Raw genomic sequence first — 22,078 nt, 5'->3', positions numbered from 1 at the left:
TACTAAATTTTAGCTACAATTTGTACAAACACTGCATTAGATGCTACAGGGACAAACCAGGGTCCCTGGCCTCAACAAGTTTATAATTTAGAATGTACGAACATGTCAGAAGAGCAATATAGCATTAGAGGTCGGGAGTAAATCAAATCTATACTTAAGTCCAGGGCATAATTTGATAAGTACCCTAAGAAAATGACAGCCGTGGCTGGTGTGGCACAGTGGATTGAGTGCCAGCCTATAAACCAAAGCATCACAGGTTGGATCCTAGTCAGGGCACATGCCTGGGTTGCAGGCCAGGTCCCCAGTAGAACATGAGAGGCAACCACACACTGATGTTTCTCTCCCTCTCTTTCTCCCTCCCTTCCCCTGTTTCTGAAAATAAGTAAATAAAATCTTTAAAAAAGAAAATGACAAAGTTATTTGTCATATAGGCATTGAAATGAGAGGCATCCCCCAAATAGAATACAAGGAAATACACAAGTTGTGGTGGCTTGCAGGATTGTTAGGATTTCGACAAGGAGAGGTATGATGAAGTAGGTTATTCCAAACATTAGAAGCCACATGAGCAAAAGTACAGAGGCAGGGAACTACAGGCTATTTGGGAAAATGTGAGCACTTTAGTGTCGGTTACCTGCAGAAATAAATTAGAAGACAGACTGCAGCAGGAAGAGGCCACATCGTGGAGAAGTCTGATGGTAGACTTGGGAGAATTTATTTACTTTGGCAGGCAAGGGGGCCATTATCTGTTTTTGAGCAAAAGTGACATGACTATATGTACATGAGAAAAATATCTTGGAAGCAACATGTAGAAAACCAAGAAAGAAAAGACTTATGGCAGAAACTAATGCAAGAAAAGCAAGAAGTAATGAGCACCTCAACTTGAAGTGGAGAAGCACAAATAAATGATAGAAAAAGNTAATGGGCACTAGAGCCAAAATGCCTTAGTATAAATTCTAACTCGACCTGTAACTTTGGGCAAATTGTGTAAGCCAGTGCTATTCAAAGACAAGGACTTTCTGGTGGTCCTCAAACTGTTTGTACCAGAAGGTAAACTAACTATATTACGAAACACACTGTTAACAGTATACTTAGTGATAAAATTGTTTTTTTTTAACGAGACTTCTTCATGAAAGAAGCAGTGCGTTGATTTACATTCTGGCTCAGGTTTATTGAGACTGCACTTTAAGTAGCACTGACTTAACCTTTTCTGTTTTCTTTTTCTGTGTCTGTTTTCTCAGCTGCAAAAAGGACTGTTGTGAGAATAAACAGATACATGGTCAGCAGTTTATACAACATTAGGCATACAGTAAATACTAAATTTTAACTACAATTTGTACAAACACTGCATTAGATGCTACAGGGACGAACCAGGGTCCCTGGCCTCAACAAGTTTATAATTTAGAATGTACAAACATGTCAGAAGAGCAATATAGCATTAGAGGTCAGGAGTAAATCAAATCTATACTTAAATCCAGGGCATAATTTGATAAGTACCCTAAGAAAATGACAGCCGTGGCTGGTGTGGCACAGTGGATTGAGTGCCAGCCTTCAAACCAAAGGGTTGCTGGTTCAATTCCCAGTCAGGGCATATGCCTGGGTTGCAGGCCAGGTCCCCAGGAGAGCATGAGAGGCAACCACACACTGATGTTTCTCTCCCTCTCTTTCTCCCTCCCTTCTCCCGTTTCTGAAAATAAGTAAATAAAATCTTTAAAAAAGAAAATGACAGTTATTTGTCATATAGGCATTGAAGTGAGAGGCATCCCCCAAATAGAATACAAGGAAATATACAAGTTGTGGTGGCTTGCAGGATTGTTAGGATTTCGACAAGGAGAGGTATGAAGAAGTAGGTTATTCCAAACATTAGAAGCCACATGAGCAAAAGTACAGAGGCAGGGAACTACAGGCTATTTGGGAAAATGTGAGCACTTTAGTGTCGGTTACCTGCAGAAATAAACTAGAAGACAGACTGCAGCAGGAAGAGGCCACATCGTGGAGAAGTCTGATGGTAGACTTGGGAGAATTTATTTACTTTGGCAGGCAAGGGGGCCATTATCTGTTTTTGAGCAAAAGTGACATGACTATATGTACATGAGAAAAATATCTTGGAAGCAACATGTAGAAAACCAAGAAAGAAAAGACTTATGGCACAAACTAATGCAAGAGAAGCAAGAAGTAATGAGCACCTCAACTTGAAATGGAAAAGCACAAATAAATGATAGAAAAAGAAAAGGTAGAAGCTATTAGATTTGACAAGTAACTGGGTGTGGAATTCAAGGTAGAGGAAAGAGTCGATGCTTCTCTAAGGAATCAAGTGTAATATCTAAGTCGACCAACTATAGTCTAACCATCGGACTTCTCTAGCACCTGGTCCATGGTGATACTCAATGAGCATGTTCTGAATGAATGAGACGGTTACAGTCCATATAATCACAATTTCCAAGGACATATATGAATCTAATAGTTTTCTGTTTTACTTTTCCCAATATCACCCATTAATTTCTTAGTTTGTAGGAGGCTTAGCTTACCATCTATAAATGTTTAAAATGAAACGCTCAACATTTCTCACCCTGATTGTCTGGTCATCAGAAGATGTCAAAAATGATGATCCATCAGGAGAAAACATCACACAATGAACCCAACTTAAATGTCCTCTGCAATCAGCTACTTTTACACGTGAGTCCACATCCCACAGCTATAGAATAAACACAGCATACAGGAAATCACATTCATTAGCATTTTATATATACACACACACACACACACACACACACACACATACACACTAAGTGTTTTGTGCAGAAGATTGTTCATTGTATCAATATTTTAATAGCAAAAAACTGGAAACAACCCAAATGACCATCAGTAGGACCAACTGAATAAACTACATGTATAATACATATAATGGATTACTATGAGGCCATAAAAAGTAACCAGAAAAACACCTTGACAGTGACTAGTCGCTAGGCAATATTGTTTACAAAGAAAGCAGAGTCTATATATTTTGCAGAAGAATATATATACTATACCATATATGTATGTGTGGATTTATGTATACACACATTATGTAACATAAAAATGAGAAACATGTAAATGCATATATGAATACAAATGTGCAGATAAATAATACATATAAATACTTGTATATGCAAAAAGAAACATTGGACCATGAAACAAAATCCTATATGGTGGGAAAGGTTAAAAAGGAAGGGATAGTGAGAAAGCAAGACTTCTCTGATCACACTTATTATAAAGCTTTGATTCAGAACCATGTAAACGTTTTATGTATTTTTTAAAAAACAGTAAAAATAGCTGAACGCAAGAAGCTTCCATATTCAGACTATTTTCCACTGTCATCTAATCCTCATTTCCACTGATTGCAAAACCCTGTAATAAATGAGTGTACTAACTGTACATGTACACACTTCTCCTGTTATTCACGCTTATTTTAAATCACCAGTGTCTGCCACCAGCCTGGCTGCATTTTGTCCTCAGCACTGCTGTAAATTACTCAAATATATTCCAGTTTAATGAAGTACCATATGTGGCTGAGTTCCTCTCATTACACTCTGAATTACAGACCTACTTTATGATTTCAGAACTAGCATGGACAAACAAGTGCTTCATCACATGCCCAGTGGTTTTCAATCAGCGAGTTCTATGGTTACAAATTAAGTACATGAAATTTTCTCTGCCTTTTCTCTGGAGTCCAAAGTGGGCATCCAGAGCTGAAGCACTGAAATGAAAGTGCTTCCACTACCGAAAAATCTCCCTCGAAATCCTTCCCTCTCTTCCCTTCTGGTTCTTCCCCTCCATCATTTCCTTGTCACCCAGAGTCTCCAAAACCAAGTCCCTGTATTTCTAGAAGAAAGACAATGTTTCCTGGAGCTTTCTAAGAATAGGGTAAAGATTTTAGAAGTACAGGAAAAGCAGGAAGCGGGGTTATACCTCCACACCTCCTAAACATCTTGACAAAAGCCCAGAAAGGGGGAACTTCCAACTAGACCTAACTTGAGGCTGTTATCTACACGTAAGGTGCAAGATGCCCCAGCAGCTCTGAACCGTTTAGTCCAAGGCCTCAGCCAAAGAGAACACTGCCCACAGCACCCTATTTCTTCCCACTGTTTCAAACAGGACTGGATTTTGTTCACGTTCACTGCCCTGGCTTCCCATGAACGGTTTATGGCAGGGACGTTCTTCAGTATTAGCCGCACTGCTGTACTTAGAATCAGGAGTTGCTGACAGCGCTGCCCTGCTCACTCTCATGTCGCCTGTCTCCACATGAAGGCCCATGGCTCAGCAACCCTCCTCCCCTCCCTACACATACCTTCGTAGTAAGGGGCAAGGCTGGCAAACTCACTAAGAGTTGCTGAAATGAGCACAGAACACTGAAGAAGTGCTTGCAGTAGTCAAGCTTCGTTTGAGGAGAGCCTGTGAACCAAAAGAATTTCCCTACTTTCCAGATAAAGGCCCATCCCCATTTTCCTGGGCTGTAATCACAAGGGGCTTCAAACTACCTGGTGGCAAGATGCACTCAAGGAATGAGTGGTAACAAAGCCTGGAAAAACAAATCCATCTTTGGAGGAAAAGTATCAGGGAATTCATTGCTTTCTTAAGAAAATTAATATAGCTATTCACTTGGTGGGGTTCTTCCAGAGCCAGTGAGATACAGACTCTGAGCAGAAACTCTTATAATTTGTAAGTTACTTTATTCATTAGTGCTTAGCAATGAACGTTCTAGGTTAACCAATTCCAAATTTAACTTCCATCTTATCCTTCTCCGTGATCTAAGAAATGTGAACTGGGCTCATCTCCCATCATTTCTTGCACAGAAGAGTCTATGCCTCTGTCGTTTAAGAGATGCCACATTTCTGCTTAGGAAACCAGTGGTCATCCCACTGTTTCCTCAGACTGTGGCACACACCAGCCTCCCAACAAGCTCTTGGTGACTGACACCGTCATCCCCAATAGGATGTGTCACACCGTCAAAGCAAGTCTTTTACCACTGCTAGCGTAATAAGGCTGCTTATCTAGTTAACAGCCTAAAGCTCTAAGTTATTATGCTATGAAAAAAAATACTACATAATTTCCCAAGCAAACATCTTCAGCAGTTAACGATTTACAGCCCATTCCCCATCATCCTTATACCTCTGGAGACACAGACTTCACAGTGTAGATTCAACTGCTCACCTCCACACAGTACTGGGACAAAGCCACCAGTGCCAAATGGTTATGGGGGGAGAAGTCACAGTATTGGATGGTGCTGTGATGGCCCATGTGGATTTCTGCCAATAGACCACTGGTCTGAACGTCAAACAGCTGTCAAAATAAGAGAGAGAGATCTATGGAAGTACAGTATTTTTTCAATTAACCTGTACCCAAACTGAACCTACATCTATTTCTAAAATAATATCCATTTCAAATATAAAATATAAATCCTGGAAAAATATTATAATTACTGATAATTGGCATATTATTGACAATCATAAGTAAGATATAAATCAACATATATACACTTTTAAAATATAGTTCATCTTGAAACATGTTTCCTACAAAGGAAAATGTATCACAGATAATCTCTCGAGTTGGCCTAGAGAGAAATCAAACCTCGGTGAATAAATGAATGGAGTACCCCAATTAACATACAGAGCAATTCTCCCTAGTGCTTGTTTATTCAAAAGAGAAAATAGATACTCAAAAATAAAGATGATCGAACTAATATAGAGCAGAGGCTTGATAACATGAAATTAGCTCAATTATTTCTAGTTCTCTTCAGAGCTACCAAATTATTCCATTATGAGCAATCATCTCCCCATTTTTGAACCAAAAAGAGCTATTTTTGAGTAATTCAAGCTTCATTTCAATTTTTGAAAGATTATAAAATGCTGAATCTACTCTTCCAAAGACTTTTGCCAAATGATAAAATACCTTTATCCCAATATACAGTATAGGAATTCAAGACCAAAACAGTCTTAATGAAGGAAAAAGCAAGGTTCAGTGGGAGCCATGAAAATGTTTAGGGAGTGCACAGCTCTGCAAGCACGCGCAGATGTTTGCAGCACAGCATCTGGGGTCAACCAAAAGGACAGGCAATCATACTTAAAATGCTTTCCAGGACAGGTCGTTCTTAAAAATTAGTGGCTGAGAGTGACAGAGGAAACTTGGCAAATGTGAAATCAGCAGCTGTCCCAATTATGGGGTAGCAGAAAGAAAACACCTAACAATAGGAGTGCACTAACAACACAGAAGAGTTAGAAAGAAATAGGAGAATGGAGAGACCAAAAGTAAGAAATTAGGACCTACATGTAGTGAAGGGTAATCTTAGCTTTATTTTAATAGGTAAAATAAGGGGCATGCAATATAAAACTATTTTCCTCCCTCACTAGAACCTATCTTTTAAAATGTTCAAATTCCCCTCAACACCATTAGTCATTAGGGAAATGCAAATCAATCTACAATGAAATACCACTTCACACCTAATAGGATGATTATAACAGAATAAAGGAAAATAACAAGTGTTGACGAGAATGTGGAGAAACTAGAACTCTTATACATTGCTAGTAGGGATATAAATGGTAGACACCATGGGAAAATTTGGTGGTTCCTCAAAAAGCTAAATACAGAATTGCCACATGGCCCAGCAATTCCACCCCCAAGTATATACACAGAAGAATTGAAAGCAGGGGCTCGGATACTTGCGGACCAATGTTCACTGCATTACTCACAACAGCTGAAAGGGGGAAACAACCCAAATGTCCATCAACAGATGAAAGGATAAACAAAATGTAGCATACCCCCATAGTGGAGTATTATGTAGCCATAAAAATTCTGATACATGCTCCAATAGGGATGGACCTTGAAAACAGTATGCTAAATGAAATAAGCCAGACACATAAGGTCCAGTATTCTATGATTCCACCTACACGAAATATCTAGAATAGGTAAATTCATAGATTAAATTAGAAGTCATCGGGGATTCTGCAGAGAAGGGAATGTGGAGCTTTTACTTACTAGTCACAGAGTTTCTGTTTGGGATGATAAAAACGTTTTCAGGGTAGTGGTGATAGTTGTACAACATTGTGAATATGACTAACGCCACTACATCGTACATTTTTAAATGGTTAAAGGGGCTAACTTTATATCTATACATTTTACAACAAAAAATAGTTTAAATCTTTAAATCTGGTATATGCAGCAGTTCCTTTTCTACTCTTACAGCCTTGTACAAATTTAAGACAAAAGGAGATATTTTCCTCTAGTTTCCTAATAAAGGTATAAACCATTAAGCAGCCCAGATCCAAGGGGCATAGCTACAGATCAATAACAATAACATAAACAATCCCTCGGTGAGTTTTTATATAACTATATTGTATATTTTTGTTGTGTTCTTTAAAATATACCATCTAGGGTGAGGGAATAGGAAGAAGTTGGTAAGAGGACACACACTTTCAGCTGTAAGATGAATAAGGTCTGAGGACATAATGTGCCACATGGTGACTAGAGATAAGAACACTGCATTGCATAGGTGGCAAACACAAGGCCCGCGGGCTGAATCCAGCCCTCCACCTGGTTTTATCTGGCCCGGCACCTTGTTTCTACCCAGCAGCAGCACTGAGCTCCTTGCCCCTGGTTAAGAAGTAGTTACATTTATACAGTCCAAAAATTACATTTGTCCCCTTGAAGGCAACTGTGAGACTTATGTGACTGCCAGTGAAAATGAATTTGACACCCGATTGCATGATGGAAATTCCCAGAGTAGAACTTACACGTTCTCATCAAAAAAAGGTAAATCTGCGAGGCAACAGTTGTGCTTATTAACCCAAGCGGGGGAGTCGTTTCATAACGCACACATATATCAAAACATCATATTATATGCTTTAAATATCTTACAATTTTTTCAATTATACATCAATAAAGCTAAAAATAAAATAAAATTGTAGTATCTCTTATTCAAGTCTTTTAAAATCACTGCTAGAATGGAATGCCGCTGAGCCATAAATCAGAAAAGCTGGCTCTCCAAATCATGGTGTAACTTTGAATAAATTACTTGGCTGCTCTGAACCTCAGTTGCCTCATTATTATCACAGTCACTGCAATCTTTCTGTCCCTTAGATGTTTATATCAAAAGAAATTATATATGAGAGCATGCTGAATACTACAAATGTAAGCTATTATTAGATTTGAAAAAAGAAAGGCATTTCCTTGTCATTTACTTTTTTGTGTAACTTCCTCATTTACTTCATTGAAATCCCACAATCGTCTTCAGTCATTATTTCTCACAAAATCATAAAATTTTAGGGGTAAGAAAGCACTTTGGAAATCACCTAAACCAATGTATTCAAAAACTGTAGAACAACAAAATAACTGATGCAGAAAGTATTCCATGTTCTTAATAAACCTGAGAAACACTGGATTAAACAACATAAATTGCTTCTGTATTGTAGGACTTCTTGGGGCCTTAAATATGTTAGTACACACTGAGTGCCTCTGCTGGAGAAAGAGACACATGACACTTCCCAAACCTGCATGGCCACGGGAACCGCTTCTCGCAAGGCCTTCTGACATTCCCTACAGCGCAGTGCTGAGAACTATGAAACATTACGGAGCCTACCCCAGACCATACAGCTGTGCTCCATTTATATCAAGAAAAAGGTACAATGCAAAAAATTGAGGATTTAACTGTGTTTAAATTAGACTAAATGTGGCTTTTTTAAATACTGGTACTTACAAAGATTTTATTTTTGGCAGCCACCATTATCCTGGAGCCGTCAGAAGACCACGAACAACACTTCACTATCACTTCCATGTCCTCTTGAGGCTCCTCTGAGCTTAGGAAGAACTGCTTCACATTAATGGTTTTCCTCTCATTTGCTGGTTTCACATCCCAAAGCTGTAAATTGTAAACATAATTTTTAAAAAAAAGATTTGTTTGTTTTAATCGCAAACCACACCTCTAGAATTTCATCCATATCAAATATCGCACAAATTATTCACCTTACCTAATGGATTATTTTTACTTATGCATGACATTTTTATAGAACTTTTAAATGAACAACTCCAGTTTCATTCGGTACATTCCTGAAAAGAAAACAATTAGAAGCCCTGCCTGAAATGCAGAATGCAAAACTACATGAAGTGCTGAAAGAGCCTTGCATGGTGTGGAGGAAGGCAGGTGCTGACAGTGAGGATGAGCGTGGAGGAAAGGTAGGATGAAGGGACTCACGACTGGCCACTGCTGCCCTCTGCTGTGCCAAGCATGAAGTGTGATGCCTCACATCTACCGTATGCACAGCATGGATGGACACTGCACAGGACCCAGTCCAGGCCGAATTATAACCCAGCACAGCATCCAGAGACATGAGGAGTCCCTGAAAATGGACAATGAAGAATATGCTGAAAGGAAGCAAGACACAGTGTGTGCGTGACAGGGCCAGATGGGCTCCAAAACAACGGGACCCTGAGGAATGGGATACGAAAGCCTAAACCTACTCACTTAGCAGAGCCTCTGGGCAGCGCAAGGACAGAGGCCTTCGAGAAGATCCACCCTTACTCCCCTGGGCTTTCGGCAGTGTCCCAGCTCCACAGGGCGGGCAGTGGCTGCCAGGCCCAGACCAAGGGCTGGCCAAAACCAAGAGCTGCTTCTCCAGCTTTAAGTCAGCTTTCAATGACCAACTCCAAGGTAAAACCTGATTTTTCTAGCCAGGCACATTTTTAAATCTTTCTTGAGCTTAGAGAATTACTAGGTACACTAAGAAATATAGCCAAAACCGAAACCTTTCCCCTTGCAACAACTGTGGGTGAGTTGGATGAAGCAAGAGACACATCAGGTACTAAAAGTTTTTCTTGACACTAAGAGAAAAAAACATCTAAATAAAAGTACCAGAAGCCAGAATATACGAGAAATCACACTCCCCTCTTAATATAAAAAACAAAGCAACTACTGCCTGAATATAAGAAAGATAAATAAAACTAATACAACTCAACTTCATTCCATCTGTCTAAACTACATCGTCTGCATCTGGACCTGACTCTAGCGCCTCTCCAAGGAGTGACGCAATGCTACACATATCGAGGGGCCAAGGAAGTGCCAGTGGTCCATTCTGAGCAAGTCACTGCACTGTATTTAGGGACCCTCATGCACCCTAGCTTTTGCACAGTTCCAATGGCGATTTCTAAATAAAGCTTGCACTTTGAAACAGTTTATCATCAGGGCCTAAAAACACACATTTATCGACATGATAGTCTAACAAGATGCCTGGAAGATTATAGAGCTATTCAAGGCAGGAAATAATTTTACAGTTCTCCATCCTCTCAGAAAGTAAAAGCTTTGACCTTGAAATGCTGTTATCCAACATCATTTTGCAGGACCACTGCTTATTACGCATCACTGCATCAGTGCGAACCAGCCAATGACACTGGCTAACAGCACTTTGGGAAAGCTGCCACAAGGCAGTTCTCACCAAGAGTGCAGTCAAGTCTGTCCCCTGCTGAGAGTGCTCTACAATCACATTTTAATGCTCACACATGAAACAAAAATCCCATCCCTGACAACTTTAAATCCTGTTTTCTCTTGATTTGGAGAAGTCTTCATTTGACTTGAGTGGACACAGCAAAGGTTTATCATCTTAAACACATTATAACCACTGTGCTAGTCACTCTGAGACTGTATCAATAAGTCAGATACAGAGTTCACATGCTAGTGAGGAGGTGAGACAAGCACACAGATGGCTTTAACACCAGATACGTCAGACATGCCATTTGAGAGGTAAAGGTCCAGCACAACAAAATGCTATACCTGAGCTGTGGGCTTGAAGGCACGCTTTTGCAGAGGTGGCCAGCTCACTCTCCCCCCTGAAGATTAGCCTACTTTACACCACCTTAAGATGAACAGAATTTCAACACCAAGAAGAAAGAAAAATTCTAGGACCTGGAGTTTTCCAGGTCAGATATGACCTAAGGGGTCAGATATGCTCAAGTACAAAATGGGAAAGCAAGAATGATGAAAAGAAAGAACAAGTTCAGTGTGGGTGCAGCATTGGTGCCTGAACTTACTTCCCCACAGAGCCATCTGCTCTCAGAGCACCTTCTACAGACTTTGACCATTTTCATAGTGTGTCCATTCAGTCCCTTCCTTCCCAACTGGATACTAAACAACTTCAGGCCAGGAATTATACATTTTTTAAGCATTTAAAATCCAAATACCTAGTACATAATAAGTACTCAGTAAGTGACTGATAAATACATTTAAAGTGAAAAGACAGGTAATTCCCAAGTTTTAGGCACAGGGGAGTGGAGACGATAGCATTACTGAAAGAAATAGGGTTCGGGTTAAAGGTATGGACGAAACACACATTCATCTCCAAACCCCCCAAAACCCATGTGAAGAGAAACAACAGTGAAGAGAATTTCTCTCTAGGCCACAAGGGGAAGGAGGAAGAGGGAAGACTTAACAGCAACAAAACTGTGAAGGCTAAAGAGCAGAAAGAGTTAAGGAGACTCCTAAAAATTGAATCCTGAGCCCACAGTGCAGAAAGCCAACAAACTGACCAATTCACAGCACGGAATTCCAAAGTGCTCAGCAAGTGCTGCGCCTGGAACCTTCTGGAAAAGGTGGCGTTAATCAGGAGGAATCGCTGAAGTCCCTTGAAATACCCTCCACTACTACACAGTCCCTGTTGCCACACCCCTCCTCTGGCTGAAGCATGGAGGGCTGTTCCACACCCAACACGACTGACAGCAAGGTCACCACTCTGAGAACAGGGAACTGGACAGAGTCTACATTCCAGGTGCTGAGAGCTCTGCCACACTTACACCCTACAGGTAGGAGGCGGAAGATTTTTCTCTGACTACCCCACCAGATCAACACAAAAAAACCTAAAGAGTCTGACATCAGGAGTTCACCATGGAAAATGACAGCCAGATAGCCCTACAGGGAAACCCACAATAGAGTTCACAATTTCCTATCAGTTCATGGGTGCTGTACTCAGAAATAAAGCAGATGTCCAAATATATCTCTAAAATGGAGACCAAAATCAAAACTAACAGAAAGAACAACAAGTATACAGAAATACAAAAGCTTAAAAAAAAAACGATTAATACCTGCAATAGATAAAAGATATTGCACAAATGAAACAAGGAGAATATTAAAGAAGGAACTGGTCATAAAAATTGGCTGTTAAATAATATGACAACAGAAATTTAAAACTCAATAGAAAGATTGGAAAATAAAGCTAAAGAAATCTTCCAGAAAGTAGGACAAACATACAAAGAAGGAAAGAGAGGAAAAAAATAAGAGAACATCCAAAACAAACAGATACTCCCAAAAGAGAAAGTAGAAAAAATAAATCAAATAATTTTGAGGAAATCTCCAGAACTGGAGTTTCCAAATTGAAAGAAGTCGCCAAGTACCAAGCACAATACATGAAGACAAACCCAAACCAAGGCACACTGTCATAGCATTTTAAACAGGAAAAATACTGGAGACAAAGAGATCTTAAAAGTTTCAATACAGGAAACTAGATCTCATATGAATCAGAATGGCTTCAAATGTTATAAAGAGCAATTGTGGAACGTAGAATACAAAGGAGCAATGTCCCCAAAATTCTAAGGAAAAATTCTTTCCAACATAGAATTTTGTATGCAGTCAAAAATATCAATTAAGTATGAAGCTAGAAAAAGACACTTTTAGATAGGCAAGGTCTTTAAAACTGACCTTCCAAACAAAAGATTCTTTCTTAGGAAGATAGAGGAGTTCTCCAACAAGATGAGAAAATAAACTAAGAAAGACAAGAAATACAGGAAAAAGGGTTTCAACTAAAGAGAAAAACAAAAGGAATTCCCAGGACAGTAAAGGGAGATCCCAGAAGGACAGATGGACACTGGGTATAGTATCACCAATCAGAATGAAGCAAGACAAAACCCTCCAAGAAAGTTATTTCTAACAAATACCTGATAAGTTTGAATGATATAAGAAGTAATTTAGACAAGGGATAGTTTGAAGACAAACTAGTCTAGATAAGCACATATAAAAAAATAAGCAAACGAAAAAACAAAACTACAATGTTAAAGGTACTATGCATTGACTCACAAAGAAAACAAGTTGTATGACAAAGGAAAAATACTCATCATACACTACATGGCTCAACTGTGCTCAGTCAGAATGGCATAAGCCTCAAACTCTGATCTGATCAAAATCCTGAAATACACAGAAGCCACAAAAAGTGGGTCAGGTTTAGAGAGAAAAAAAAACAATTAGTTCAGTTCGGAGTACAGAAAGTATGAAGCAAGGAGTTTTATTTAAGAGACAACGAGCGGCAGGTGGTAAGGGACCAGGACAGCACATAAGAGAAACAAGGGCCGGAGATAATCATCCAAAAGTCACCCACAGAAGAGACGAGAGCTGAAGCCATGAGACTGGATGAACTGGGAGGGAAGGCAGGTGCTGGAAGTGGCCGACAACACTAGGTGTTAGAGGAACAGTTCTACTTCAGTGGGCAGGAAAAAGAGGTAAAGAAGGAGTTAGAGAGATAAAAGGGAAAGAAGAAACACTGATGTCAAATGACAGTTTCAAAAAGAAAATACCAGCGGTCAAGGGGAAGATGACCACAGGTGACAAAACGAAAAGAGTAAAGAGTGTACACAAATTCACACAGATTGTACACAAATCCAAAGAACATTAAACTTAAAAAAAAGAAGACTAAAAATAAAACTGCATTTTACTCTTCCAGGGAATATGGAGAAGATGGGACCAGGCTAAAAAAAGGGTTAAGTAGTCCTGGCCAGTGTGGCTCGGCTGGCTGGAGTCTTCCAGTAAACCAAAAGGTCATGGGTCTATTCCTGGTCAGGGAACATGTCTAGGTTGAGGGTTCGGTACCCCCTCCAACCCCCCGACCAGGGCACATATAAGAGGCAACAGATTGATGTTTCTCTCTCTCCCTCCCTACCCATCTAAAAATAAATAACTAAAATATATATTTTTTAATTTAAGGAGAAAGTATTTAGGGTTTTTCTTTTTTAGAACTATAATTCCAGGGGGCTTAAATAAGCGTTTTTCCCTACCTCTAGGTTTTCCCTCAATATGACTTGTCAAAAACAGGTAAATAAAAACGTAAAAGGTAGAATAAATAAATGATAAATAAAAGCAAGACCTGCCCCAGCTAGTGTAGCTCAGTGGATTAAGTGTTGGCCTGCAAACCAAAGGGTCACTGGTTTGATCCCCAGTCAGGGCACATGCCTGGGACAGGGGCTAGGTCCCCAGTGGGGGGCGCACAAGAGGCAACCACACACTGATGTTCCTCTCCCTCTTTCTCACTTCCTTCCCCTCTCAAAAAATAAAAAAATATCATTAAAAGAAAAGAAAAAAAGCAAGACCTTTACAAATTTGACCCCCATAGATCTTAAAAGATTTTATGAAGTCATAAAATAAAATACATGCTTAAAATTAAGAATTCAAAATTATGAACTTTAAAGCATAAGGTAGCAAACCATTAATAAACAATCATTGTAATAAGCAACTACAGTTACATAAATATCCTCCTGGAAGATGAAGCTCTTCCTGCAGAAATGTGAAAAGTGGAAGCCTAATTCCATATCCTAAGGCCATAAAATTTCAACCTGTTTTAATACCGAACAAAAGCATACCTTTAATGTTCCATCAGCTGAACAACTAGCCAAAAGCTTATCGTCTGGTGAAAATCTGCAGTGATTGGCTGAATTGTTATGGCCGAACAAGGTATTTCGACAAGGTTCTTGATTCAAATCCCAGAGCTGTTTGAGAAAGATAAAAAGACAACTAAAAAACTAGTACTGAATGGGGAAAAATTAAAAATAATGTAAAGTTCTTTCTTCCCTCTCATTTAAACTTTTCCAGTTACAGGCAGATGTTCAATTCACAGTAACATAACGACGTCAAACACAAAGGTGAACTTGTGATTAAGAAGTAATGGGGCAGCTCCTACATCAGCACCTCAATCTACTGAGGGACTCAGAGGCTCACCTAGGCTTTTAGTCGAAGCACTAAATAACTGAACAGTTGCTGATATTTCAAAAGGTATTTTGGAGTCATTATTACATTTTACTCAGCTCTATAATAAATAATATTCAACGTCCCATTACAAAAATGGTGCGACATTTAAAAATAAAGGGCACAAACCAAGCCAAAAACAATCCAAAAGAAGTTAGCAAATATCTCTAGGATCTGAAAAAGTTTAATCTAGCTATCTTTAGTATGCCACTTAAGTGGGAAAAACGTCATCTTATATAATTTTAAATTACAAAGCAGTACCAAACATGCGAAATGAGCATCTATTTTTGATTTTGGCTTTTCATTTTTTACATTTTGTTCCTACCTGCACCTTTTCCCCTCCTTCTTTGAACAATAAAACCTCTCTTCCGAATCAAACCCCACTTACAATTCAAGTGAAGCTGACCCCCCCTCATCTGCCCGATTTCTACACGACTAAACTTGAAACCTTCTGTCCATCCACGGATTCCATCCCACTGACCAGCAGGGTTATTTAACAATGAGTATACAACCCAAACCAGGTCAACTAGAGTTTTCTCTGAAATTAAATCTACCAGATCTGGGGAAGAGCAAGTTTCTCTTCCTCTGTGACTATGAGCTATAAGGCCTATATAAGCCAAGCCGAGAAAAGCCACACTTCCTGTCACACAGAGAGAACATGCCTGAACCAACAAAGAAGGAAGCAGCGTCTAGACCTGGAGAGGGAACTCAAGGCTGAGAACGTAATTAAAGCATTTGGAATCAGCTCTGCCCGAAGCTATGCTCCCCCTAGTCTTTCCAGTTACATGAGTCAGTAATATCTTCTTCATTGTTGTTGCTTAAGCTAATATGAAAGTTTATATTATGCAACCAGAAGAGCCCCGATGAAGCCAATGTATGAGAAAATCAAAGGCAATGTTCTGATGTGTCTACAAAACCGCGTAATTCCCACGATCCACGCTTACTTTGAGGATGCCATCGCTGGACCCCGTGGCTAAGAGAAGGGGATGACTGTTGTGGGTGAAGTGGCAACAGTTGACTTGCTCTGAGTGTTCATCATAGCTGTGCACTTGTTGCCCGGTCACAGAATTCCAAATCTAAAGAGAATAGAGAACAAAATTTACAACTATCCCTCATTTTCCATAAAACAAAGAAGACACTCTGTGGATGCCATCCATCCTGTCTGCCAGATGTTCCCAGTTGGACATGATGCTAATGAATACCTTTGGTTTCCCTAAAATATTTCAATATTTTGGCAAAAAATTTTTTAAAGCTTTACTTGCAAATCTACACATGTGTCTTCCTATAGCATAACTGGAATCTCCTGAGAACATTACCTTCTTCAAGGGCGAGATTTCAGGTGTGCACATGAATGAAAGCAGACAGAGGAATGCTACCCAGGGATGGAATACTGAACTTCAGCTGGGAAGGAGGAAACCTAAGACCTGACTGTACCACTTTTAACTTGTGTGTCCTTGGTCAAGCCCTTAATTTACCTGCACCTCAGTGCCCTCCTCTGTAAAACGGGGATACTTCTACCCATCCTACATAAGATGGTATGAAATGAGATAAAGGACACGCTAAGAGTTCTGTTGACTTCAGGGTACCAAATAAGTAAGTAAAGGCAGATGAGATGGCTCGATGAAGAAAAAGGTTTTAGATTCTGAGGGAAACCTAGCTTTCAACCCGTCCCCCATTAGTTATTAGTATGACTTTGGGCAAATGATTTCATCTCTGAACCTATTTCTTCATTTGAAAAATGAGATCAATAATTATTTCACAAATTGTAGTGTGAATTTGATAATGAGAATATGAGAAAGTATATAGTATAAAGCCTCCTGCAGCATTGAGTTCACAATAAAAGGTAGTCACCATCTAATTACTACATAAGACAACTAACTAACGAAGCAGTCTACTGCATCTAACACAAAGAAAAGAAATAAATTACCTAATGTACCTTCACAGGGCTCTGGGCCTCCCAGAGGTTCTAATGTCCCTCCCACAGCACTTCCTTTCTATCTCATCAGTGCACTCCCCAGAGGTCCAGAGAGTTTCCTTTATTTTGAAGCTCTTTTAATTTCTGCCTCTTGCTTTCAATTTTGAATTCTTAGAAAACAAAAACTTAGTATTATTACCCTTTAGTCCATACAACTTTGACTTTGGAACTGCTCAGAGTGATCAGCTCCATGCCTCACCCAGCGCAGAGTCTATAGCGTGAATTAACTAGCTGCTTGTAAAATCACGAAATGCATCAAGAAGCAGATTTTTCTAAGATCTCAATTTAGTCTGGATACTCCAGAGCCTTCTTCCAGTGGGTACAAACTCCAGGAAAACTTCCAAGCCGGCTGTCTTGTCCCCAGGCCCACTAAGGCCCACCCTACCTCACCAGATTTAGCACTCCATAATCCCTTTGTAAAAAGCCTGAAGTGAAATCTCCCCTCCATTTATCATATAAAACATGACCCTGGACTTCAGTTTCTCTTAAATTCTTTTTTTTTATTTCATTTATTTATTTATTTATTTTTAGAGGGGAGGGAGAGAAGGAGAGAAATATCAATGTATGGTTGCCTCTCATGTGTCCCCTGCTGGGAACTGGCCTGCAACCCAGGCATGTGCCCTGACTGGGAATTGAACCGCGATAGTGTGGTTCGAAGGCTTGCACTCAATCCACTGAGCTACACCAGCCAGGGCAGTTTCTCTTAAATTCTGCACAAATGCTCTGGCTAAAAGCCAAATTTAGGGACAAAAGACAAGAAAGAAAAATTAACAAAGATAAAAATTACCCTACATTGCCCTAGCTGGTGTGGCTCAGTGGATTGAGTACCGGCCTGCAAACCAAAGGGTTGTTGGTTCCATTCCCAGTCAGGGCACATGCCTGGGTTGTGAGCCAGGTCCCTGGTACGGGGTACACAAGAGGCAACTACACATTGATGCTTCTCTCCCTCTCTTTCTTCCTCCCTTCCCCTCTGTCAAAAAATAAATAAACAAAACCTTTTTTAAAAATTACCCTATATTTTTTTCTCTATTTATTTTTTAGACTAGTAACCTAATTTAATTATTAATTTGTCCATCCATCTAGTTTTGCACTGAATATAAGCCAGTTCATAAAGGTAAAAAATTGGGCTGCATTTCACAAATTATATATTTTATAATAGAATCAAATCTCAGATAATAATTTTGTGCGGCAACACTTCCAGTCACAGTGCACTCAAAGGTTGCTACTGATATGTAACCCACAAACCAGTGGACAGATGGCAGACAAATTTATTAATTTGTAATTGTTTTTCCCAGATGCCTAGTAAATATCTCGATCTAATCAACCTAGATATTTTTGCTGGGGCTTAAAAACAAGGAGTTTTCAGACAGTGTTTTTTTATAATCAAGAAAAACTGATTTGCCTAAGTTAGTGGATCAACAGGTAGGCACCCTTTAAGCCTATTTACCCTAGTCCCTCTATTATGGAAAAAGAAAACGGATTCTGTGGTGATTACAACTCAAGAGGAAAATGTTTCCCTACCTTCACTTTTTTATCCCCTGAGCAGGTCGCTATAAATTTGCCATCTGCAGAGAATGCACAGCAAAGCACTTCATCTTCATGAGCCTTGATTTCTAGAAGTTTCTCTCCTGTTTCAGCCTTGAACACCTATACAAACAACAATAAAATCTTTTTTACTATGTACCACTTAACCATAAACCATTACTCAATAAAAATCTTTCCTTAAAAGTTCTTAACTACTGTTACTTTGCAACAGAAGTGAACCTCAGTAAAATCACTCCAAAAATCAGTTTCTGTCGCAATTCACATGCTTTAACAGAAATACAGAACTATCCATTGTTAAATTTTATAATAGTAGTAAAAAGAACTAACAGGGTATAGCTTCAGTTCTTGAAAATAGTTTGGCAAATTCTCAACAATGAAATAGAAAATATTTCATGGAATATAATTCCTTTCTGGGGCTCAAAGGGCCAAAACTAATAAAGTTAGTAATAAAGCACACATATATAAATAAGGGTTATAGTCATAATCTTACAAAGACTAAAGCTATCCTAATTATAAATTTTAACTAATTTGATCCTGATTATCTTCAAAATCAAGTTACAGCAGAAGTTTAAAGAAAAGCACTCATTCATATTTTCTGAAAGCAAATGAGAACTTGCAGGAAACTCCTTCATGCACCTTAGGAAATAGCCTCGCCCAATTCCATTTACTGTCAGAAGTCTATGCCTGAGCTGGTAATAAAACAGGTATTCTACTTAATTACTTTTCTTTAGTCAGAGCCCTGTTCACTGAGCTAGGAAGTCCTATGTCTTCCGACGATTATCATTTCCTCATTACCTTTAGCTGGCACATGGGCGGTGCTAACCGACCGGCAGGGTAAAAGGCACTTCTGTGTTGACTGGCAAGTTTAGAATTATGAAAATACACAACTATATCTTTAAAATCTCTAGAGAAAGCCTTCATAAAATGTTCAAGAGATTTGGGTTTCTCTATTTCCGATGTGCAATTGACTTGAACTTTAGGATTTAAATATATTCTAATACGCACAGCATTGGGTGCATGTCCTTTTCAATTTTTCTCGTGAGAGAGATGTTACCTGTAAGGTTTTATCAGCTCCACAGGAAGCTATTCTGTGACCGTCCGCAGAAAAGCAAGCATGGTAAACAGTGTCCGTGTGGGGGCGGACAACCAAGCGTGACAGATTCTTGATGGTTTTTTTGTTTCTAAGGATAAGGAAAAAATGAACAGAAACCCAATAAGTGAGAGCAAAGGCGATTCTTTCCTTTCAGTAATAAACTGTCTTTTAACTTATATTTCCAAAAATAAAAATTCTTAAATTACCAACACGTAAATGACAGCACAGATCATGTAAAGAAAAAAAGCATAACATAAAAAAACTGACATTTTAAGAAAAGTGCTACCCTATATCAAGAAACCTGTCATGTGTTATAAATGTCACTAAGTTGGAAGAAATCTAGTGAATCAAATACATCTCACTTTGTATTTTTCCTTTGATACTTTAATAATATGTGCAGAAAAAAACAATATTTAGGAATACCCTCAAAAAACTCCCTATTTTTTAAAAAGGAAGCCAGCAAAATGAAGCTCACTTCCTAACTAAAGTATGACACCACACCCCCCACTGTGATGATGTACTTCATAACTGCTCTTCTCGGACTGTAATTTTCACATAAGGAGAAAAAAACTAAAGCTATCTTAATTTTCTCTGTAACTTAATCTACTGAATATTAATTGTCCCACAGGTATAAATATAATATTATTTCTCATGGGCTAAAGGGTAAAGGACCCTAAAGTACATTTAAAATGAGAAAAGCATCGAACAGTGTCAGATTTTCAGAGTCAGTCACTTTGAGTACAAGTACATGTATTAAATGGTATCCTGCTTAATTTAAAGAGTCAAAGGTTAGGAGTCAGATAAACTTAAAAAGCAACCTCACTTCTACTACTTATTAGGTAAGTAGAAGTGAATTAAGCAAATGAATTAGCCTAGTAAGTTTTCTTTCCTCATGGAGGAAAAAAATAGGTAAAATAGGAGTAATGATATTCACTTTAAATACTGCCAGGCACATACAGATGTCAATATTGTTATTATTTTAAAAAATTACCCACCCATAAGACAGAACAAAAGAAAAAGGAAACACAATGGTAAATCAGACTCAGCCATATCTGAAAGGTATTACACTTTACTGGAAGTAATAAAACAGAGAACTATAATATCAGAACTAGAGTGATGAAAGCCTGGAAGAAAAACAATTAAGTTACTAGCAAACGTGAGAGAATTAGATTAAGAAACTACTCTTTCCTTCCCCTTGACCTATCTACTTAACTCCCCAAACGAAACTCAGAAAGTGACCTATCTATGAGGGGCACATAGTAGATGCCCAAAATGTATTAAAAGGCAAATGAATTCATAAAAACATAATTTCTTTCAAAGCTGAAACTCGGTTAAATTAAGCTTATATCAACCTAAAATCTTTCTTTTAAAAAAAAAAAAAGGGCTTTCCAGGTCTGGGAAAAAGCATTCTTTGAATACGACTTGGTCAAACCCAGTTAAGAAAATACAACTATGAATGACTCTTCTATGAAAGACAATCAGGAACTGAAATGAAGTTGTGATGGAGTAGAAAAAAATACACAGCATAAAAAAGTAAAAATAATAAACAATAACTTATAAAACTTTGCCCATTTATTATCAAATCAAGTAATAAAATTCTATTTCAGCTGCTAATTAAAACATGGATTCAGTCAATCTCCCCCAAATTTCTAGACAATACTAACTATATAAAGCAGGCAATAGGCAAAATGCCATTCTTAATGACAACAACTAATATTTACTGAGCACTTCCTATGACCCAGGTACTATTCTAGGCACACCACATATGTGTGCATGTTTGTATACATACACAATGTCATTTAATCCTCACAGCAATGCAATGAAATAGTACTATCAGGGGAGGGAAGCTAAATAGCTTTCCCTAGTTACACACAACTAATAAATATCAGAAGTGGGATTCAAGCCCAGGCAGTCGAGAGCCAGCCTGTTATTTTCACCTCCACACAATTCCATACTTCAGAACGCATGGACTATTATGGGACACAAGCAAGTAAATGGAGACAATGCTATCATATGGGTAACAAGCCTTCTAGAATCTAGACAGATCTAACCTAGCCTCAATGAGTCAGAGGCTGCTTCCAGGGAGAGTAAAACCTCTTCCACCAAAAGTGTTCCAAAGTGGTTAGCTCTGGGATGTCAGAAGGAGAGGTAAGCTGAGTAGTCTTCGACTTTTCATTTTATATTCCTCTAATGTTGTCTGATTTTTTAAGCATCAGGAACATGGATGATTTTAAAATAAAAATAAAATAAACAAAAAAATTAAAATTTAACTTTAAATAAAAGTTTTTTAAGAAACTCTTTCCTTGCCCTGCCCAGTGTGGTTCAGTTTGATTGGGTTTCATCACACAAAGCAAAGGACTGCTGGTTCGATTCTGGGTCAGAACACATGCTTGGGTTGCGGGTTTCGTCCTGGTCGGGGCCTGTACAAGAGGCAATTAACCGATGT

The 22,078-nt window shown here is 38.7% G+C and overlaps 1 protein-coding gene across 2 annotated transcripts in view; it reads right to left on the bottom strand.

Moving 5' to 3' along the window:
- Positions 1 to 22,078, bottom strand: part of APAF1 (apoptotic peptidase activating factor 1) — a 73,022-nt gene that overhangs the window by 23,096 nt on the left and 27,848 nt on the right. For both annotated transcript variants that reach the window (XM_037068557.1, XM_037068558.1), the window contains exons 13-19: positions 19,594 to 19,720; positions 18,516 to 18,641; positions 15,964 to 16,095; positions 14,638 to 14,763; positions 8,726 to 8,887; positions 5,188 to 5,316; positions 2,567 to 2,692 (exon numbers count right to left, since the gene is read on the bottom strand). In XM_037068557.1, the coding sequence (XP_036924452.1) occupies positions 2,567 to 2,692; positions 5,188 to 5,316; positions 8,726 to 8,887; positions 14,638 to 14,763; positions 15,964 to 16,095; positions 18,516 to 18,641; positions 19,594 to 19,720 (928 nt within the window). The remainder of the gene's footprint in view (positions 1 to 2,566; positions 2,693 to 5,187; positions 5,317 to 8,725; positions 8,888 to 14,637; positions 14,764 to 15,963; positions 16,096 to 18,515; positions 18,642 to 19,593; positions 19,721 to 22,078) is intronic.

This window comes from Sturnira hondurensis, unplaced genomic scaffold (genome assembly GCF_014824575.4).
Source record: "Sturnira hondurensis isolate 20B ecotype Veracruz unplaced genomic scaffold, ASM1482457v3 Scaffold0017436, whole genome shotgun sequence".
In the NCBI taxonomy this organism is placed as follows: domain Eukaryota; kingdom Metazoa; phylum Chordata; class Mammalia; order Chiroptera; family Phyllostomidae; genus Sturnira; species Sturnira hondurensis.
Note: the sequence above shows the minus strand (reverse complement) of the source record. Positions and strands in the feature narration are given on the sequence as shown.